The sequence below is a fragment of the Canis lupus genome, chromosome 22, assembly GCF_003254725.2.
Source record: "Canis lupus dingo isolate Sandy chromosome 22, ASM325472v2, whole genome shotgun sequence".
NCBI classification, from domain to species: domain Eukaryota; kingdom Metazoa; phylum Chordata; class Mammalia; order Carnivora; family Canidae; genus Canis; species Canis lupus.
This window is the reverse complement of record NC_064264.1, coordinates 9,685,052-9,706,549: the sequence shown is the minus strand read 5'-3', so window position 1 is coordinate 9,706,549 and position 21,498 is coordinate 9,685,052. Positions and strand designations below refer to the sequence as shown.

The 21,498-nt window shown below is 36.7% G+C and overlaps 1 protein-coding gene across 2 annotated transcripts in view; it reads right to left on the bottom strand.

The window, feature by feature from the left end:
• Positions 1–631: 631 nt before the first annotated feature.
• Positions 632–21,498, bottom strand: part of SUGT1 (SGT1 homolog, MIS12 kinetochore complex assembly cochaperone) — a 61,273-nt gene continuing 40,406 nt past the window's right edge. For both annotated transcript variants that reach the window (XM_025478139.3, XM_035704352.2), the window contains one exon: positions 632–21,273. In XM_025478139.3, coding sequence (XP_025333924.1) covers positions 21,172–21,273 — 102 coding nt within the window. In that variant the 3' untranslated portion in view covers positions 632–21,171. The remainder of the gene's footprint in view (positions 21,274–21,498) is intronic.

The following is a 21,498-nucleotide window of genomic DNA, read 5'->3' as shown; positions in this document are numbered from 1 at the left end:
AAAGAGAACAATCCAGTGTACAAAGGAAGACGATTTAGTGAAAGAAGACACTGCAGAATATAAACTATTCACAAATTGGTACTAATCCCCAGATTATCTTTAATCAGGCCAATCTAAAAGCTGTAAATGTAGCCCAGTCTGCTGTTCTGAATCTTGACTCTGTGTGTACATTGTGTATGTATACATTATATATATGTGACATTTTATTATTTTATGGTTAACTCATTAATTCTCAGCTGTAAACTAATCCTATGGACATCACATGTCAATTTTCAAGCTCCTCATCTGACCCAGATAGCCTTATTTTATGGTTAACTCATTAATTCTCAGCTGTAAACTAATCCTATGGACATCACATGTCAATTTTCAAGCTCCTCATCTGACCCAGATAGCCTTAAATGTGATAGTTGCTGCTGCATAAGCACAAAGAAAATGAAGAAATGGTCTCATGCTGGGTTCCAATAGTTTCTATGTTACATTAACATATCTCACTAAAATAGGCCAACATAAGTCCACTGCAATTTTAAAAATTTGTTAAAACCTCATCCTTATACCTTCTCCACCACCACCTCAAATAATTGACACTAGAAAAGTTAATACATTCAGAAGAATCACTTAACCCATTCAACAGTTTATTTCTTACACCATATTTTATTGCACTCTGAAATACAAGCTACATTCTTACAAAATAGAAATTCCTTGTGTGGGGAGGAAAATTAATTTCTGTATAAGCTGAATATGCTGATGTTTTATGAACATTTTATAGAAAGGATTACAATATTTGTTAGAGTTAACTGCCTACTGAGGGGGGAAAAGGGAGTTGGCAAAAGTCTACATGCATAGATAGTCCTAAGTAGCATATCTCAAACATGAAGGTGTAAATTTGAGTCAATGATGCAAACGTTAGCAAAAACATTTTACAGGCACAGTTGAGTTTTGGTGTTTATAAAAGGAAGGTGAACTCCTTCTGAAGGGCTTTTGTACATATATGCATGCTCATATCTCATATGCATATACAGGTTACACCTTGAAAAAGCCCTGTATAGTATTCAGAATCAAATTTACAAACAGGTTAAAAGTTAGTGTTGCCTGACTTTTAACAATAAAAGGACTCACTACAGATTTTTTAAACTGTTTACATTCAAAAGTGATCAATTACCATAGTTTTTAGGTACTTACCTCATAAAAGTAAGTACATCTATATATACATTTATTGCATGGATAACCTAAACCTGGCAAGCAGCTGAGTTTTTAGGCTTACTGAATCTTTTCCATGTCTTAATAGTTTTAAAAATCAAATAAATAGGAGTCAATCATTATTAGGGTATATGAGTGATAAAACTCAGTAATGGGACTGGAAATAGTATACCCACTTAAGCTATAACTAAGTCCTTAGATTAAAACACCAAATCATTAAAAACCATTTGTTTTAAGAGATATACCCTGCTACGTTCCTTATATAAGCTTAGTAGTAACTTTACACATGTTCTGTCATAGACTCGTTCTCTCTGTGCCTGCTCCTTTCCAATAATTCTCTTCACATCAAATTCCTACAACTGAATTAGAACTCCAGAAAATTCAACCTCTTTTTTCTCAGATGGCTAAAAAATCTGAATTACAATGAGATAGCTTGAAAAAAAAAAAATCTCTACATATTTTTAAAACTCAGACTGTATTTGTAAATTTACTTGGAATTGACTTAAAAAAAAACAAAACAAAAAGCCCCCAAACATGGTTTTGGTGGCTTCTTGTCCTTCAGACTTCCAAGGTTTGGATTACTTCATTGCAAAAAAATTCTCTTTTCAATAGTTATATTCCATTAGCCTAGACTATTATCCATTTTTATATTAATGAATTTGCTTCATACTGACATAGCCAAAGACCTGGAATAAACTAGTCAAGCATGAACTTTCCTTTAGCAGAACATAATGCTTTTAAAGTGGTTTTTCAATTAAAACCATATTCCTACCTGTTAGTTACCGAGTTAGCTATACAACTACACAGTAAAAAAGATCTTCAAAGGACATATTGATACTCAACCTAACATGCATTATACTCAACCAGCCCCGTAATTTTTAATATTCACTTAGCACCTATGCATAATCAGACAGGTAGCATCTGAGAACACTCCAGTTGCTAAAGAAGAAATAGTGCCTCATTAAATACCAGTACTATGCCATGGCTCTCCATGAATACTGAATTTTCTAATATTCTTTGCTCAACTTTAATACTATCTCAGCACTGATAAGCTAGTATATCTTGTCCAAATATTCTCAATTTGTTTCACTCTGAAACAGATTTCCTTTCATCATGTGCAATACCACAGTTATATAGATTCAATGAGTTTATCATAATGACCCTAAGGTTCTAATGACAGAGGAACAAAAGCAATCAATGAACGCCATTCCTCTGCTTTTATATCCATTTAAGAAGGAAATTCTTCTCTTCAAAGGAACAAACACCTAAGCAGCTTTTTAGTCTTTGCTGAAATTTATAGGAAATAAGGCATTGGAGAACAGTAAGTGCTAACATCACTTCTTTACCCCTTGAAACTAGTATTTTTTTTTTTTTTTTTTTAAGGGCAGTGACCTTCACATTTCAAAATCATGTCATTAAAAACATGGATTTTCCCAGCCCTATTCCAAATCTACAGATTCAAAATCTCAGGAGGGAAGTCGAGAAAGCCTACATATTAAAAAATAAGCTTCCCAAATAAGGCTTATTCACCACTGAGAACCACTATGCTATATATTATACAGAATATCTGACTAACGCTGTAATTTTCAGTTGCCTGATATTTTGGGCAACTGTCAGAATGTCAGTACATGTTAGGGGAAATAAAGTTTTAGGTGAGTTAGATTCTGATTCTATCACCAATTATGTGTGTGAACTATAGTAACGAATTGTTATGAAAAAAAACAAAAAACAAAAAACAGTATTATGCACTCCACAAAAAATGCACCTGTAAAATCAAAGGTTTGGACCAAACAGTATTTAAGATTTCTTCCAGCTCCAAAATTCTGATTTCATTTTTCTTTGTTTTCTCTCTTTCATATTGACAGGGGATGAAATGCAAATACATGTTTAAGGGAGTAATAGGTACCAAAGCTATTTCTAGTGTTGGCAGGCCATAAAAACATGCCCTGCTGATCTGATTTTTACAATTCTATTAAAACATAAAACCCCATATCTTACATCCCTGTTCACAACCATTCTATTTAATTCAATTTTGACTCTTTATCTATTCTGCTATAAACTATACTTCTATTCCAGACAAGAAATAGCTTTGCTAAGCAAAGATTACACTAAAATGCAATATTACTATAATTTACCATGTGACGAGGAAAGGGCAGAGATGTGTACTGAGACTGAGGGCTTCTCATAAACCCATTAAGTCATATACCATAACTGAAATTCATTCACATCAATACTTCCAGATATTCGGAGTAAAACTCCACAACAATCCCTATTGGATTTATAAAATAAATATGACTTGATTCTATGCACATCTGATAAAAGAAAGAAAATTTTCAAGAAGAATGACAGGCAGTAGAATTTTGAGTGAGGACAGAGGATTTTATATTCAGCTAGAACAAGCTCTGACCTGGCAACCATCATCTTATCTGTATTCCCCTGCAAGGTCCTGCACGATCCAGACCCCCCCCTCCCCCATCAGGAATCTCAACCCCTTATTCACTCCTGCATCAGGGCCTTCCCATCTGCTAGTCCTTCTGTGGAGAGTACACTTTATCAAGTATCTGCACAGTTTCCTCCTTTGCTTCCTTCAAGTCTGTGTGCAAACATCACCTGCTGAGTTCTTACTTGATCTTCTCTCTCAAATTTATCTTCTTCCAAACATTTAGTTTTCTTTCTTAGAACTATTATCATTTAAAATACATTTTGATTATCTCTCTCATGAGCAAAAGATACATGAAGGCAGGGAATCTGGGGTTCCTCCTATGGTATCACTAGAGCTTACAACAGTCTCTGGCACATACTTGGCATTCAATGAATTAACGAATGGGTGTATCTTAAATTATGCATTTTTCACTTACCCATTTTTTCCAATACCTATGTTAAAGTGAAAACCCACTTTAAAAGAATAGCTTTTGCCAGAAAGACCTTAAGGGTGTTCACACTGTTAAAAAATAAAATATGCAACCCCCACCAAAGAGGGTCACATGGTATTTATTCAGTATCTCCAAATTCCTTTGGAGGTTTTCCAGAAAAAAAAATGGACTAGTATTTCAGATTTTTGTATCCAGAAATTGGTATTGTTTATAAATGAAATTGCTCAACTCACCCTTGGTTTCCAGACCATTCCATATGCCCAAACAAATTCCATACCTGGCTTTATAAATCACTGGCCTCTCTGCCTCTTTAACTCTACTCAAATTCTCTGGGCTCAAGATTCTTCTGGAAGAATGACTAAACCAGCTAGAAAGTAAACCTCAGTCCCTTCTTTAAGAAAACATACATATTTTGGTTTTAAAAAAATCAGGACAAAGGAAAGAAATCTGAAAATTAAATAGCAAAACAAAAAACACATGGATGTCACCTTAGTTTTATTTATGTAATAACTGCTGTTCCCTCTAGTAATGTAGATAAATTAAGAAGTTAGATTTAGCTCTCACAGCTATGTGCTAAAAACCTGAAAAATTATTATTCCATCTATATTGATGAATTAATGATCAATTTCAAGGGCATGATACAAAAAACAAAGTAAATTTAAAAAAACAATTTAGTTGGGGAAAAGTAACAGTTCTAATACTTGATTATCTATTATGTGAAAGGCAAGGAGCTCTGCATCAATGATCCAAAGCCACAGAAACAACACTGTAACTGAAAAGGACACACAGCTAAAAAAGATAACTGCAGCTAACCCTAAAACCAGTGACTGTGAGAGGTGCCTTAAGAGGCACAACTGAGCACTTCCACATCACAGCCAGAGTGGCAAAGAATTCCTGGAGAGGGCACGGAATGGGGGATTTCATAAAAGTACTGACATTTTCACTGGGGACACTTAAAGAAAGATGGAAGAAAATAAGGCCATTCTATGCAGCACTAAGACCATAAGCAAATGCATCCATCATCAATCAAATTCTGAGGGCCTATTCCCTACGCACCACATACTGCAGATATAAAGTTGGAAGCCCCACCTCTAGCCCCTGGCCCAAGCAACTGTTACATGGGGGAAGAAATGAGTCATTTATAGTGACTTCATAACAAACAGATCTGACTCAAACATACTTGAGAGACAGACAAATGGACTAATAAGATTCAAGCCTATACACTGAAGTCCAATAAACCCATGTGTGATTATGACAGCCAGCTCCAAATTGTTTTTGAAGAAAATTTCAGTCTTCCTTTAAGTTGTTGAATCCACTTGGTAGCCTGTTCATTAATGGGATGAACCAGGACCTTACACTTCTAGTTAAAAGGACCAGGATAGAATGAGAAACTATGTCCACTCCAGGTTCAGTTAATTTAGCAAGCCAGCTCACTTGCACCTAAATGATTCAACTAAAAAGAAGACCACTAAAATCCTCAACGTTCAGCTCCAACAACTGAAGGCCCCTAAATAAAGACACAACTCTCCTGGTCTCTGCCATTATTGTAAAGGCCAGGACACTGAAAGAAAGACTGTTGCCAGCTTAAGTGCTCCAGGCATTTTCAGCCCTCTGGCCAGCTTTGCCAGTGCCCAGCTAATCCCCAATGTTAGAACTCCAAGGAGCTACAGGGGCTTTTCCCAATCCTTCCCCTTAATTATCTTAAAGAAACCACTCTCTGGACTAGGAATAAATGTCTCTATGTCCTTACTGACACTGAAGCTATACTGGGTGCTCAACCCCTGTTATTAAGTAGCACCTGCCCTGGAATATAAAAACGGTTCATATAGTCTCCAATAAAACTCAACAGGTTCCTATCGCTAAACCTATTCCCTTTTGTGTAGGCCAACAGATATCCACCCTTCTCTCCTTAGTTCTTCTGCCTCTATTGATTGGGCTGATATTTCTAAGAAAAATATGCTGGAATTTCTCCTGAAAGGGGGAAGTATTCTAGAATTTGAAAGCAGCAACCAACAGCCAAAGCCAATGATCTTTCAATACGTTTTATTTGTTCCATCTCTAAAGGCACTAGAGCTAATTACAAGGACACTGATCATCTGTCCCTACTGAACCAACTACTACTCTCCTTATGGGCAAAACTCTCAACTCTTATTGGCATAGTGCCACGGTGCACCTATTAATATCTAAATACGTCTCTCAAAGCCTCTCCTTAGAATTAAGCAATACTCTATAAAGAGGTTCTTTAGGCCCACAATGGAAGACTATAAAGCCTTAGCCCCTGTAGTAGTCCTTGCAATAGCCCTATTTTATGTTTTTGTTTTTTTGTTTTTTTTTTGTTTTTTTTTTTTAAAGAATGGTTACAGGATGGAAATTTGTATAGGACCTCCAAGCCATAAGAGTATTGTCATCCCTTACATCCAGTTGTTCCCAATCTCCATACTTTATTGGGCTCTAACCCTGCTGAAAGCAAATTTTTCACCATGGCTGTCTTCTTTAGCATCTTGGTGGATAATGCCAGACACCATCTCTTTGCTTTTACTTGGGAAGGACAATACACCTGGACGGTACTGCCTCAAAGTTGTACTGAAAGTCCTTTGTACCTCTCACAAACCTTAAAACCTGATATAGATCATATAAGATTCCTAGAAGCTCTACCCTATTACAATATGTAGATGCCTTGCTTCTCCGTTTTCCCAAGCCTCTTCACAGGATAACAGCATCCAACTATTAAAACTTACAGCCTTAAAGGGACATGAAATCTCCAAGGAACAACTGCAGTTCACTCAAACTCAAGTTTGATATTTAGAGCACCGAAATTCTGGAACAGGGGCTTACAATTAGATCCAAATAGGTGTCATGGCATTCTGAACTTCTCAAAAACCAAAACTAAGCACCAATTAAAAGGTTGCCTCTTGGCCACTGTCAAAATTAAATGGCCCAACCCCTACCGGTGACTAAAAAACAACAAACTTGACCCTATTATTTGGTTAAAAGCAAGATAAAGTCTTAAATGAATGCCTAATAAATCCCCCTGCCCTTGGACATATCAATGATCAACTTCATATTTTTTCTTCTTCTATAATGAGAGAGAAATGCCCTTGGGTTACTCATCCCAAAACAGAGGAAACATCACTGACCCATAGATTATTATAGCCAACATCTAGACGCTGTGGCACAAGAGCACACCCCACCCTACGCCTCTGAGCCATTCCTACCACTGTTCTTCTAGTCAAGGTCCTTGAATAATCATAGGATCCCTCCTAACTAGTCTTGTACCCTAATTCAATAGAAGCCCTTCTAAATTCTTGTCAGTTAGATGCCTCACCTCCTATGAAATCCTCTTGCTAACTAACTCCTCATACAGCAGTACCCCTCACCTGTGGTTTCAATTCCCAGAGGAGTTGAAGAAGTTAAGAAAACTATGATAGTATCCAAAGCAAGTCTGCAACTGCAATGAAACGGCTCTTCTGAAAGGTGGCCAACAGAACTTACATTAATAAAAATGCAAGAGACACTACAGCTTAAAATATGGAAGGACAGATGAACTCTTATACTATGTGACAATGCTGCAGGGCATATGATAAAGTCAGCTGTAGTCTACAGAGGAAAGAACCCATGTGCTTGCAAAACCAAAAAGTTCTCTGCCTGTGTTCTGGTAACATCATCAGAAAGCATGGGTAGGTGATCGGCCATCTTGTTTATAGGATGATTCCAATGCTTCATTTTAGAAGTGAAAAAATACTCAAAAGAGGGAGAGCTGGAATTTAAAGTCCTATTAATCCTAGACAATGCATCTGGCTATCCTGAATCTGTTTGCTATGTAAATATAAATGCTGAGGTTTGTACTCTTACCTCCAAATATAACCTCAGCACTTCAGCCCCTGGACCAGGACATCATTAGGTTTTTCAAGGCCACACACACCTGCTTTGTATTTGATTGCCTTCCATCAGCAACTGATGCAGCAGACCCTAATCTGGACATAATGCAATGCTGGAAATCATTCACTACTGCTGATATAATAACATTCATAAAAGCTGCAAAGAATGAATTAAAACCAGAAGCTGTACATGACTGCTGGAAGAACTTATGAAGTCATGAGGGATTTTAAAGGCTTCCCAGGCATTACTATTAACAAAATCCTTCTCATAGCAGGATAAATTAGTGGATTAGGACTAGCCAACCTATTTGATGAGTAATTTGAAGAACATATGAGGAACACAAAGAAGTGTTAAGAAGTGAAGTGAAAGAAGTGTTAAATCATTTACAAAAGAAGATGATGAAGAAACTGAAGCAGAAAATAAAGCAGAACCAGTAATGTGGACATTAGCAAAATACGCTTAACTGTTTTGAATTGCACAGACAATAAATGACAAAATTATAGAATATGATCCTCAAACACAGGATTAAAATCAACTGGATGATCCCCAAAGGATTAGTTTCTGCAGCAACACTCTGATAGTTAAAAAGAGACAACAAATTCCAATTACAATGTTCTTCCTACAGTTTTAGGCAAAAAAACTTTTCAACTTTGAAGTATCCTCAATCATTGACATTATCATGGTTTGATGATCCAGGATCAGCTGACGCAGATGCAGATGATTATCCCCCTGGATTTATTTATTTATTATTTATTTATTTATTATTTTTATCCCCACTGTTAGGTCAACAGTGCCTACCACTATGTCACAATGCCTATGTCACTCATCTCATTTCATCTCATCATGTAGACATATCATCACACATCATCACAAGTACAATAAGATATTTTGAGAGGGAAAAAAACATTACAGTATATTGTTATAACTGTTCTAATTTTGTGATTACCATTAACCTCATATATTTTATTATTATTTTTTAAGATTTACTTATTTGAGAGAGAAGGTGCATGGAGGGTAGGGATGGCACGGAGAGGCAGAGAGCATGTGAAGTAGATTTCAATGCTGAGAGCCCAATTTGGGGCTCAATCTCGCGACTCTGAGCCAAAACCAAGAATTACGTGCTTAACCAACTGCACCACCCAGGTGCTCCAATCTCATGTATTTTAAACTTTATCACAGGTGTGTACACAAAGAAAAAACACATAACGTATACAAGGTTCTGTACTATCTGCTATTTCAGGGGACCACTGGTGGTCCTGGGAAAGCATCCCATGTAGATAAGGGATCAGGGGGTGAAGGAAACTACTGCGTAAATCTTCCTTGCTGTAACAACCTTCATCCTACCCTTCTCCTCCCCTCCACTGATAAAACTTTTCATGACTGCTTATTATGAATGGACTCCCTCCATGATGACTTACAGGAAACTCCTTTGGATAACCCTAACTTCATTGTTTATTGATAGTGCTTATTTAAAAGGTGTAAATAGTAATACTATGCTGGCTATGCATTTCCAACTCCCTTTGAAACTACTGGCCTGGCCTTAACCCGACAGGCTGAACTGTAACGGTCTTATTCAGGCCTGTACTGTAGCTGAGGGCAACTCAGCTAAATATGCAAATATAGGCATACCTTGTTTTACTGTACTTCACAGATATTGTTTTCTTAAAAATTGAAGGTCTGTGGCAATCTTGCATCCAGGCATACTAGTTGCATACTAGTATACTAGTTGCATACTAGTTCCACTTTTCCAATAGCATTTGCTCACTTTGTGTCTCTATGTCACATTTTGGAAATTCTCACAGTATTTCAAACTTTTGCATTGCCATTGTTTTTGTTACGGTGATCTGTGACCAGTGTTTGTTTGTTTATTTATTTATTATTTTATTTAATTTATTTATTTATGAGAGCATGTGCATGTGAACAGGAGGAAGGGAAGTGGGGACAGAAGGAAAGGGAAAGAATCTGAAGCAGGGTCCACACTCAGCAGAGCCCAACACAGGGCTTGATCTCAAGACCGAGATCCTAGGGTTGCCTGTGTGGCTCAGTGGTTGAGCGTTTGCCTTTGGCTCAGTTCGTGATCCCAGGGTCCTGAGACTGAGTCCCAGATCAGGCTCCCCGCTAGGAACCTGCTTCTCCCTCTGCCTATGTCTCTGCCTCTGTGTCTCTCATGAATAAATAAAATCTTAAAAAAAAAAAAAAAAAAAGACCCTGAGATCATGATCAGTTATCTTTGATATTATAATAGTTTTAGAGTGCCACAGACCACACCCAGTTAAGGCAGTGAACTGGTAACTGTGCATGTTCTAACTGCCCAACAACCAGCCATTCACCCATCTCTTTTTCTTTAGTCTTTTCCCTGTTCTCTGAGACACACAAGATTGAAATTAGATCAATAGTCCTACAATGGCTTCTAAGTGTTCAAGTAAAGAGTCACATGTCTTACTTTAAATGAAAAACTAGAAATAATAAACATTTCCTTAGTGAGGAAGGCATGCTGAAAGCTGAGGCAGGTTGAAAGAAGGAAGGACTCCTGTGCCAGTCAGCCAAGTTGTGAATGCAAAGGAAAAGTTCTTGAAGGAAATTAACAAATCATGAGAAAGCAAAATAGCCTTATTGATGATGTGAAGAAAAGTTTTAGTGCTACAGACAGAAGATCAAACCAGCCACACATTCCCTTAAGCCAAAGCCTAATCAAGACCAAGATCCCAAAACTCTCTTCACTTCTATGAATGCTGAGGGTGAGGAAGATGCAGAAAAGTTTGAAGTTAGCAGGTTGGTTCAGATTTAAGGAAACAAGTAATCCCCATAACATGCGAGTGCAAAGTGAAGCACCATGTGTGGATGTAGAAGTTGGATCAAGTTATCTAGAAGATGTAGCTAAGATAATGAATGAAGGTGGCTATACCAAACAAAACATTTTCAACGTACACTTGGCCCTTTATCAACACAGGCCTGAACTATGTGGGCCCACTCACACACACATTTTTTTCAACAAATATACTGGGAAAATTGGGGAGGGGAGGGGGATTTGTAACAATTTGAAAAAACAACAAACTGCATAGCCTAAAAATACTGAAAAAATTAAGAACAAAGTATGTATTGTGAATGCATAAAATATAGTTACTAATCTATTTTATCATTTACTATCATAAAATATACACATAACTATTATAAAAAGTTGAAACTTACAAATGTACATAGCACACATTAAACAGCATGCTACTAAGCAATGAAGGGATCAACCAAGAAACCAAAGATGAAATTAAAAAATCCATGAAGATAAATGAAAATAAAAACACAAGTCCAAACTCTCTAGGACACAGGGAAAGCAGTTCTAAAGGAAAAGTTATGGCAACGCAGGCCTCCTTCACTAAAAAAAAAAAAATCTCAACAATCTAACTTTACACCTAAAGAAACTAGAAAAAGGCTAAACAAAGCTCAAAGTTAGTGTAAGGAGATAAATGATCAAGATAAGAGCAGAAACAAATGAGAGATTTAAAAAAACCAACAAAAAAGATAATTAAACTAAGAACCAGTTCTTTGAGAAGATAAAATTGGTAAACCTTTAGCTAGACTGATCAAGAATGACAGAGGACCCAAATAAACAATCAAAAATGAAACAGGAAAGATAACACCACCACAGGAATACAAAGAACTATAAAATACTAAGAAAAAATTGTATGTCAACAAATTGGATGACCTAGAAAAAAATGGATAAATTCCTAGAAACATACAACCTTCCAAAATTGAATCAAGAAGCAGAAAAACTGAACAGACTATGAACAGACTAATTAGTTACAAAATAGAAGTGATAACCAATAACTCTCAAGAAATAAAAGTCCAGAACCAGAGAGATTCACAGGTGAATTCTACCAAATATTTAAAGTTAATACCTAACTCTCCTCAAGCTATTCCAAAAATAGGAAACTTCCAAATTCACCTTGTAAGGATAACGTTAGCCTAATACCACAACCAAACTACAAAAAAACTACAGGCCAATACAGGCTAATAATAACTGTGATGAACACAGATGCAAATATCCTCAACCATGCAAGCTGCATTCAACAATACACTAAAAAGATCATGTACCACATCAAGGAGGATTTATTCTAGGGATGAAAGGGTGGTTCAATATTCTCAAATCAATCAACAGGATGCATAACATTAAGAAAATGAAAAATAAAAATCATACGATCATTTCAACAGATGCAGGAAAACCATCTGCCAAAATTCAACATCCTTTCATGATAAAAATTCTCAACAAAACGGGTTTAAAGGAAACATATCTCAACATAATAAAAGCCATATATGAAAAACCCACAGCTAATATCATACTCAATGGTGAAAAACTGAGTGCTTTTCCTCCAAGACAGTGACATCAACCCTTAACACTTTTATTCAACATGGTACTGGAAGTCCCAGCCACAGCAATCAGGCATGGAAAAAAAAAAAATTGGTAAGAAGTTGTGAAACTGACACTATTTGCAGATGACATATTACACATAGAAGACTCTAAGACTCCACTCAAAAACTACTAGAATAATAAATTCAGTAAGGTTGCAGAATACAAAATCAATACCCAGAAACTGGTTGTATTTCTATACATTAAAAATCAAGCAGCAGAAAGAAAAATTAAGAAAGCAAAGTCCATTTAACTATACCAAAAAAGAGTAAAATCCTTAGGAATAAACCTCACCAAGGAGGTGATGGACCTATACTCTGAAAACTATGAAACCTTGATCAGTCAGCCACCTAGGCACCCTGCTCCTACATACTTTTAACTTGCCCAATGGACAATTCAAAGTTTGGCAAGGGGACCTGTCAACCTCTCCCCTGCCTCCATCTCATATGTTTTAGTCATGGTTTGTACGTTTTCTCACTGGACTAAAGCTTTCCCTTGTTAGGCAGGCAAATGCCTTTCCTATGGCTAAAATACTATTAGGAAAGATTGTCTTGGGGTACCTGGGTGGCTCAGTAGGTTAAGTGTCTGACTCTTGATTTTGGCTTAGGTCATGATCTCAGGGCCCTGAGGTTGAGCCCTGCATCAGGCTCCATGCTTAGTGAGGAGTCTGCTTGAGATTTTCTTTTTCCCTCTGTCCTTAGCAACTCACATGCGTGTGCTCCTTCAAATAAATTTTTTTTAAAAAAGGATAGTCTCTACGTGGGGAACTCCCTTAGAACTCCTTAGTGGCCAGGGAACGCAATTTAATGGTCAAGGACTTTAAAGGCCTGTGCTCATTAGCCACTCTACTGCGCTTATCACCCTCAATCCTCAGCTAGTCAAATGCACTAATGGCATCATTAAGGCTCAACTGGCAAAATTTATAGACACTTTTATTTAAAAATTCTGTTTATTTGACAGAGTGAGTGCATACAATCAGAGAGAGAGGGAAAAGCAGGCTCTCCGCTGAGCAGGAAGCTTGATGTGAGGCTCAGTCCCAGGACCCCAGGATCATGACCTGAGCTGAAAGCAGATGCTTAACCAACTAAGCCCCCCAGGAACCCCTACAGAAACTCTTTTCATTAAATACTCAGGCCAAAAACACTGCCATTAGTCCTTCAAAATCTCGGGAACACATCTCTTTTGGAATCTGGAAACTCTCACCCTTTGAGATAATCTCAGAGCACCCAATGCACATGCTCCTGCTTCTTTGACTCACAGCTAAGAAAAATATACTTTAATATCATAAAGGTCTATTTTCTAATGAAAATAACCAGCCCTAGAACAATCTTTCCACAGCACACTCCACAGAGACAAAGATCTCAAGCATCACTCCTTAGAATTCAGAAATACAATCTATTGCAAATGACACCTCGAGAAGACGCTCTTCAACCCTGTTTGAAAGGCCCAATACTTACTACCACCAAACTCCAGGGAACAGACTTTTGGATTCATGTCACATCTAAAGAAAGCATACAACCCCAACTGGACCTGTGTACCAACTGGTGACCTGAAAGTAAAGATTTCCACGAGTTGAAGCAGATGACAGCTTTCCTTATATGAGACTGTACCAGGCCTGTAAACCTGCTTGTTCTGTTTTCTTCTCCCTTTCTTTCATGGAAGGACATTTCCCAATACCTTGAAAGAGGGATAAGCCACTCAATTACTGGATTTGTCATCAGAAACCACTATCTGTCCATGATAGCAGTGACCCCTTAGTTTACTCTATAAACTTGCTGGAATCCCAGACACCACCATAAACCTGAATTGTCCACAGGTTCCTTTTAATATTCCCACAGGAATACTAAATCTACATTATCACCATTCCTTGCCTCAATTTAACCAAACCCTGGGATGGGAGAATGTGTTCCATCATATATAGGAAAGATAGTAAAGAACAGTGTAAATTAGACCATTTGCAGGTTTGCTGTCAAACCCATGTATCTCCATTCGTCTTTCAATATATAATGCAGCATTTGTGTCTTGGCTGCATGATGCAAACACTTCTATATTGACCAGTGGGTCCATAAATACTAATACTTATGAGAAGTCCTACATATAAAGCCCAGCTACCTCTTTACATGTAGAGGTTTTGGTGAATCGCCCCTATGCTTGACAGCCAGACAATGAAAGGACAATGTGCTCTTATTGTACTTACTGTTTTATTTTCTCTTCCTAACAAATGAGAAATCTTCTACTAATCCACCCCAATAAGCCTCCATGGGCACCTTAAATGGGAACTTCTAGGAAGCAAATAGGATTCCCAATTTGCCTACATAGAGAGCAAGTCTTTCTCACTTAGGTCAGAGGAAGTGCCACTGATCACATAATCAGCAACCTCTCCAACATGAGCACTAGCCGATTGTGCTGCCAAGGCAAGAGCAGCTCACCAACAATCACTTGACTCATTGGCTAGAGCAGTTTTGGCTAATCGTACAGCCCCTTGACTGTGTACTTGCTGAACGAGGTGTTTGTGAGACTGCCAATACCACATGTTGCAACAGATAAATTCCTCTATGGTTACAAATCCAACTGCATAAAAATAGAGAAATAAGCACACCAGCTACAATAAATCCCACTCAACAACCCTTTGATCTCTCTTCAGCTGATTCCCTTCATGTTTGGGCTCCTGGTTTTACAACCACTGAACAAACCAGATTTGTTATTACTTTTAATTCTGATTTGTAGAATTCTTATTAAGCTTTATACCTGTTGCCATCAGCCCTTTGTAAAAATGACAGGCCCACTAAGGTGATTCTAGCTCAACATTTTGAGATGGTCTGCCATGCTTACAATATGTATTAAGATATAGACTTTAAGAGGGAAATGCCGGAGTTCTCCCTCCTTTTTACTCAAATGTGGCCTAAATGGTTTCCCACCTGTGCACTTTCTCTCCACTGTGGGACAGGTCTACCAAAAAAGGTCCTTCCTGGCACAAAATCATTAAATGCAGAAAACCTGACCTGGTCAGCCAAAGAGAAGTTGCCACAACCCCAACTTTTTTTTTTTTTTTTTAAGATTTTATTTATTTATTCATGAGAGACACAGAGAAAGCAGAGACACAAGCAGAGGGAGAAGCAGCTCCATGCAGGGAGCCTGCCGTGGGACTCAATCTGGGTCTCCAGGATCACGCCCTGGGCTGAAGGCGGCGCTAAACCACTGAGGCCCACCCGGGTGGGGCAACCCCCACCCGGGCTGCCCTCTCCCCCTCTTCCAACAAACTTTCACTTAAACTCCCTCCCCCAACTTCTTCCTTTCCTCTATAAAAAGCAAGTCTTTCCTCTTCATTCCTGGACTCGTGTATGATCTACCATAGTTTGCATGTTCCAAATTCTATTTCTTCGGCTATTCCTGAGTAAACTCATTTTGCTACTAAAATAACTGGCTATTTTATTTTTAAGGTTGACACTCCCCATTCTTTGGTGTGAAAACAGAATTGATGATCTAACTATGCACTAATGGAAATAAAAGGGCAGAATTCATGGTTTACAAGTAGTGTGATACTAACTAGTTTTGCTGTTTTGACATTTAAATTAAAATGGAATTATAACCAAAGACTTTCTAAAAAGTCCCTTAATATCCTACAGTGTGTATCTTCTGCCACCAGTACACCTCATTATTTTCAAAATACTGCTAATACTTACATATTTAAGCTCTGCTGAATTAAAATAACTACTCATTTAAAGACTTCTATGAACTCATGCTTTCAAAGTATAAAATTTAAAAATTAAACTAAAAATTTTTAACTGTTATTTTCCTCAACCAGAATCTTGAATCGTATAGGATTTAACTTATAACAAAAAGGCTTAGTATAGGATTTAAGCCTCTCAGCCTAAATGAATGTAAAATAATCTGACGGGTACGCCTGGGTGGCTCAGTCGATCAAACAGCCAACTCTTGATTTCAGCTCCGGTCATGATCTCAGGGTTGTGAGATCATCGAGCTCCATGCTCAGCATGGAGTCTGCTTGAGATCTCTCTAAATAAATAAATAAAAATAATCTTAAAAAAAAAAAGAAAATGTGACATTATCAATAACATTAAGCACTGCTTTTCGCACTTTAAATATACAGGTACAAAATTCCTTCAAAACCCTTGGAGTCAAAGGTGCCCCTACGGTTCACAATTTTGGATTTTAGAATACAATACAGATATATCATTTATTTAACATCAGCAGGATCTCTGCTAGTATTCTATAATTAAACATATATTTCTGCAGCAAAATATGACTTCATGCTGTAAGTTCACACATAAATTTAGTTTTTAGAGCCTTCTGGACTAAAAGAAACAATTCGTTTAACTCCTAATAGCTCATGAGGCAGGTATTATTATCCCAAGACTGTAATCAGCATGATGTGTCAGTCTTCTTATACCTGCAATAGTTGTTAAAGATATCTTGCTTCTCTGTAATTACCTGGGTTTAAAAAGAACACAGAACCTTCAAATACAAACCAAGATAACCTGCTTATATTACCTTCTATAAGAGGAGGTTTTGATTCCTACTAAGTTTTCTTACTTAAGAAACTGAGGAGAATATTCTGACATTTAAGAATATACCTTTCTAGGGGTACCCAGGTGGCTCAGTTGGCTGAAAACATGACTCTTGATTTTGGCGGAGATCATGATCTCATGATCATGGAACTCAGCCCTGCATCAGGCTCTGCACTGGGCATGGAGTCAGTTTGGGATGCTCTCTCTCCCTCTGCTCCCTCCACTCACACTTGCTTTCTCTCACAAAAGAAAATACCTTCCTAGCCCACATACAAGCAGAATTAAACAATTCAACTTGCAGATTTTTTCCATTATTGTCATATAGGTGACTAATAAATCACCCATTATACACCCAACTCATAAACTTGAAGGAGTTACAGCATGACATTGTAGTCTGACAGATCCAGGTTCAAATCCCTACTGCATCACTTATTACTGGAGTAAATTTGGGCAAAGAACTTAACTTTGGCCTCATTTTTCTGATCTGTAATAAGATGGTATCACTACTTTACACGGCTGTTATATATGAGGTAGTGTATATATAGCACTTAGTGACACCTGGCCCATAAAATGTACTAGTACAGAATAGCTACCCTTTTATTGCCCTAATGGATTAGCAATGTATAGGATTTTAGCTTGATTTGAATGAGGGCAAGTTTACTGAGGTAGAAAGAGAGGCTAAGAGTCAATTTCAGAAGCAAGTCACGAGGATGACCCAAATAGTAACATTTGTGAGTAAATCAGTTATTTCCAATTTGGCAACAAGTTCCCAGATTATTTCCTAAATCAAATCTCCTGATGTAAAATGAACCTATAATAGAATATGCGGGGTTGGACACAAAGGAAACAAGATCAATGTTGATGATCTCTCATTTAGAACTACTTATAACTCTTTCTGGCACAGGCACCATTATTTTGTCTTTTTAAGCTTTTATTACCTTTTTATTTATTACCTCTCCTTGGTTCCTCCCAGCCACAGATAACATAAATCCATATTCTTATGAGACTACAAGATAGCAGGTATGAATGTATAAAGGTAAACTTATTTAGAGCTGGTTAAAAAGAAAAGTAACTCTCATAACAAACCACCTACTCAGAAATTTTCTGAGTATTTCTGGAAATGTCGGTAATAGCTGTAAGTCAGAGGGGTACACACTAATCTGGACAAGGAAGATCCCAATACAATTAAAGTGCATTAGGCAGACTGGTAAACTAATAGGCAATACTGCTCTGAATCAGTGGATCTCAGAGATCAATGACCTACTCTGTTATGTAGATAACAGAGCAAGGAGAACAGGAAAAGTAAAATGGGTAAGGACAGCCAAACAGTATTTAAGTAATAAACTAAATTTAAACTTCTGGGTTTAAAACTGGGTTAAATTAAAACTTCTACCTATTTATATTAATGCACTGACATACTCCCATTTTAAATATTTGAAATATATAAGATTTATAGATATATATTTATAAGACAGCCCAATATTCTCCCTTGTTCTATATAGTTAGCCTAGGGAGACAAGAATCATTCAATATTCTAAAGTTCGTGAATATCACAAATCTAAGAGATTACAATGCTTTTAAAAATGCAGTTATGAATGCAAACCATCCTTTCTCTCCATTCCGTATAAAGACAGAGAAAATCGGTTATTTTTTTAAAGTGGCCTGTAATTGCCAATGCTAAAGACTGGACTTTGTTATAGGTGGCAACCAACTCTAAATGGGTTAAAACATATGATAGAAAATTATCAAAACTGACCCTGATGTTTAAACATGTGGCACAGCCATCTGAAAAATTACTTGATAGAAGAGTTCAAAGAAGTAGACCATCCATTCAAAATTCTTTGAAGACTGAAAATTCTGGGAAGTCATCAAGGTGCTTAACAAGGTGATTACAAAAATCAGGAGAACAGATGAAGAATGTAAGATTAAGAAAGATTATTCTAGGACTAAACCTTAAAAAGGAAAATAAGAAAAACTAAGAAAAAAATGTACCTTATGAAGAAACAAAAGGTTAACCAGAACACAGGAAAACCAAAATTTAAGAATTGAAAATGGAAATCTAAAAGAGAGACCAATTAATAGCTGAGAATATAGAAAATAAGGATAAAGAGGGCTCTTAATCAAAATGATGGTTTGCTGTTTTATTTATTTTTTAACTTTCTGGAAGCTTATAAATCCTCATTATCTAGAAGAGTGAAAGAGAAGCAGTACTTCAGAGTGTTACTTTAAGGCAACAGTCTAACCTACTTCTCATAAGTCCTCCCTTCTTTACCCATAATCTATTGTACTTGGACCAGGTCCATTTATAGTCATGTATATTAGAACTTCATTTGGCTCAGGGAAAACCTGAATCCCAAACATTAAGCAAATCTAGCCAACAGATAAGCATACTTTACATATAATGTATCCTTTTAAAGTACAAGCAAAACTAGTAAAAAATTTTTTAAGCAACTTCTATTACAATAGTGTCATTCCTAAGAAAGAAGTTACTTTTAAGCCACAGAAATGTATCTTATTTAGAATCATACTTTTAATTTTAACTCTAAGATTCTAAAGATTATTTACAAATAAAGGAATTAAGACGTAGAAAGACTAACCCTGAAGATTATTAGTGGCAGATATTTGCTGGAGCTAGGATTCTTGTCTCTGGTGTGGTGCTTGCTATATGCCCAACTTACTGTATCTGTAGCAACAGCCTCCCTTACCACCCCTCAGGACTAATGGTACTAAGAAACTGTGACATACAAAATACTAAAACTACTATCTAGTTTCCTTAAAGAGAAAATTTGAGAAATTCATACAAGCAAGAACTTAATTTTGCCTTTTCCTTCAGTGCTGAAGAACCAAAAAGGTAGTCTGTAGCTCTAAGTGGGCAAAAGGACAAGTGAAAACTCCCAGGTGCTCAACAAGCTGTAAAAGGTTTGGGCAAGGTCAGATACCACCCCACCATCATTTTCTTCATGAACTTTGCTACATTTCAAGTCAAACGACTAGATGGAAGGGATTGAATTCTCACTCTTTGTAAAGATGAACCAATGGCTGATTCACCTTTGGTTCACCCTATCCTCAGCTATGAGGATGTAAGAATGCCTTGCCACACTGTGAGACCTAATAGACACCAACCTCAACAATTTAGCAATTACAGTCAAAAAGCAAAGTCAGACCCTACAGGTCATCAATGGCCTATATTTCATAAAAGCTTAGACTGCAAAGAATTTTAATCATAAAACACTATTTTTCTGTCTCAAAACAGTATTTATAATTTCAGTAGTCATTCCATAATCCTTTCATGAATGTTAATTTCTCTGTTGATTATAAGCTCTTTGAAGTTAATGATGTCTTTACTTTTTGTATTCCTATGGTATCTACTTACTCTAGAAACAGAATATATACTAAATATATACCTATTAATTTACTCTCTCAGCAGCTACCCTAAACCACTAAAACCAAAGTAATCATGGGGATGTGAGAAGAAATACTCTAATAAAGGAGGAAAAAATAAAAAAGGCAACAAAATCCCAACACAAAACAAGCCACTGGTAATTTCAGGTCTCCTGATGTGGCAAACAAACAAAACCCAGCAAGAAGTAGAGTTGGGCTTTCCTAAATCACTCTTTGGCCCAATTTCACAGATTATCCTTCAGTATAGATAAATTTGCAGCATGTTAAACTCAGGTGTCTTATGTTTTATACAGGAATTTAGAAGGTAAGGACCAAAATCTCAGTGTAATTACAAATATTTCTCATAAAAATAACCAAATAGGAATTCCGAGTGATAATTTCTCAAAGTTCTCATTACAAAACTTAAGAAAAAGGTAAATAAACCAAACTTCTTCATAGAAAAATTGTATTTACAACTCCATCCAAAAGCAGTTTTTAAAAGCAAACAATGTAACACGAAAGTTGAAAAAATCTATGCTCACCCAAAATTGCCAAATCTAATAAATTATTAACAGAATACTCCATCAAAAATAAGGCAATAACCCAAGATATCCCAGTAATGATTTCTCCACTTTCATAACTAGGTAGAACTAATCTATCTAGTAGCAAATGATACTTCATTCCATTTCAGCATGTCTGAAATCCTTAAGGACAAAAGTGTTAAAATATCATCTTCATTCTTCATTAGACTCTTAGAACACTTGAAGGAAAATAATTTCTAAAGCACAAAGAGGTAAAGAGGTATAACCTTTCAAAAAAATACTCAGAGTTCAAAATTCAAGAATGCGATATTAATACACAATGGGCATTAGGTGAATATATGTAATACAGTGATAGCAAATTAATTTATTTAGTACTTTTTCCATTCCATATCATCAGGAGGGTTGATTTCAACTTTCCTTTTACCTACATCAGACCAGTTGGTACTCAAAACTGTACCACCAGACTCCATCTGCAATAAGAAATAAAAATAGATTAATCTCTGGGCCATATAGTCAAAACAGAGTATTTTTCTAAAAATGTTTCAAACGTAGTGTTCCAAATATAAGCTATGTTTGGCTCAATACAAACACAAGACAGTACCACGATTTAATCTCAGGCTTATCAGAGAAGTTACCAAGCTCTATAAAATTTGAAAAGGAAACTCTAGACTAGTTAGGTAGAAGTATTATGTTCA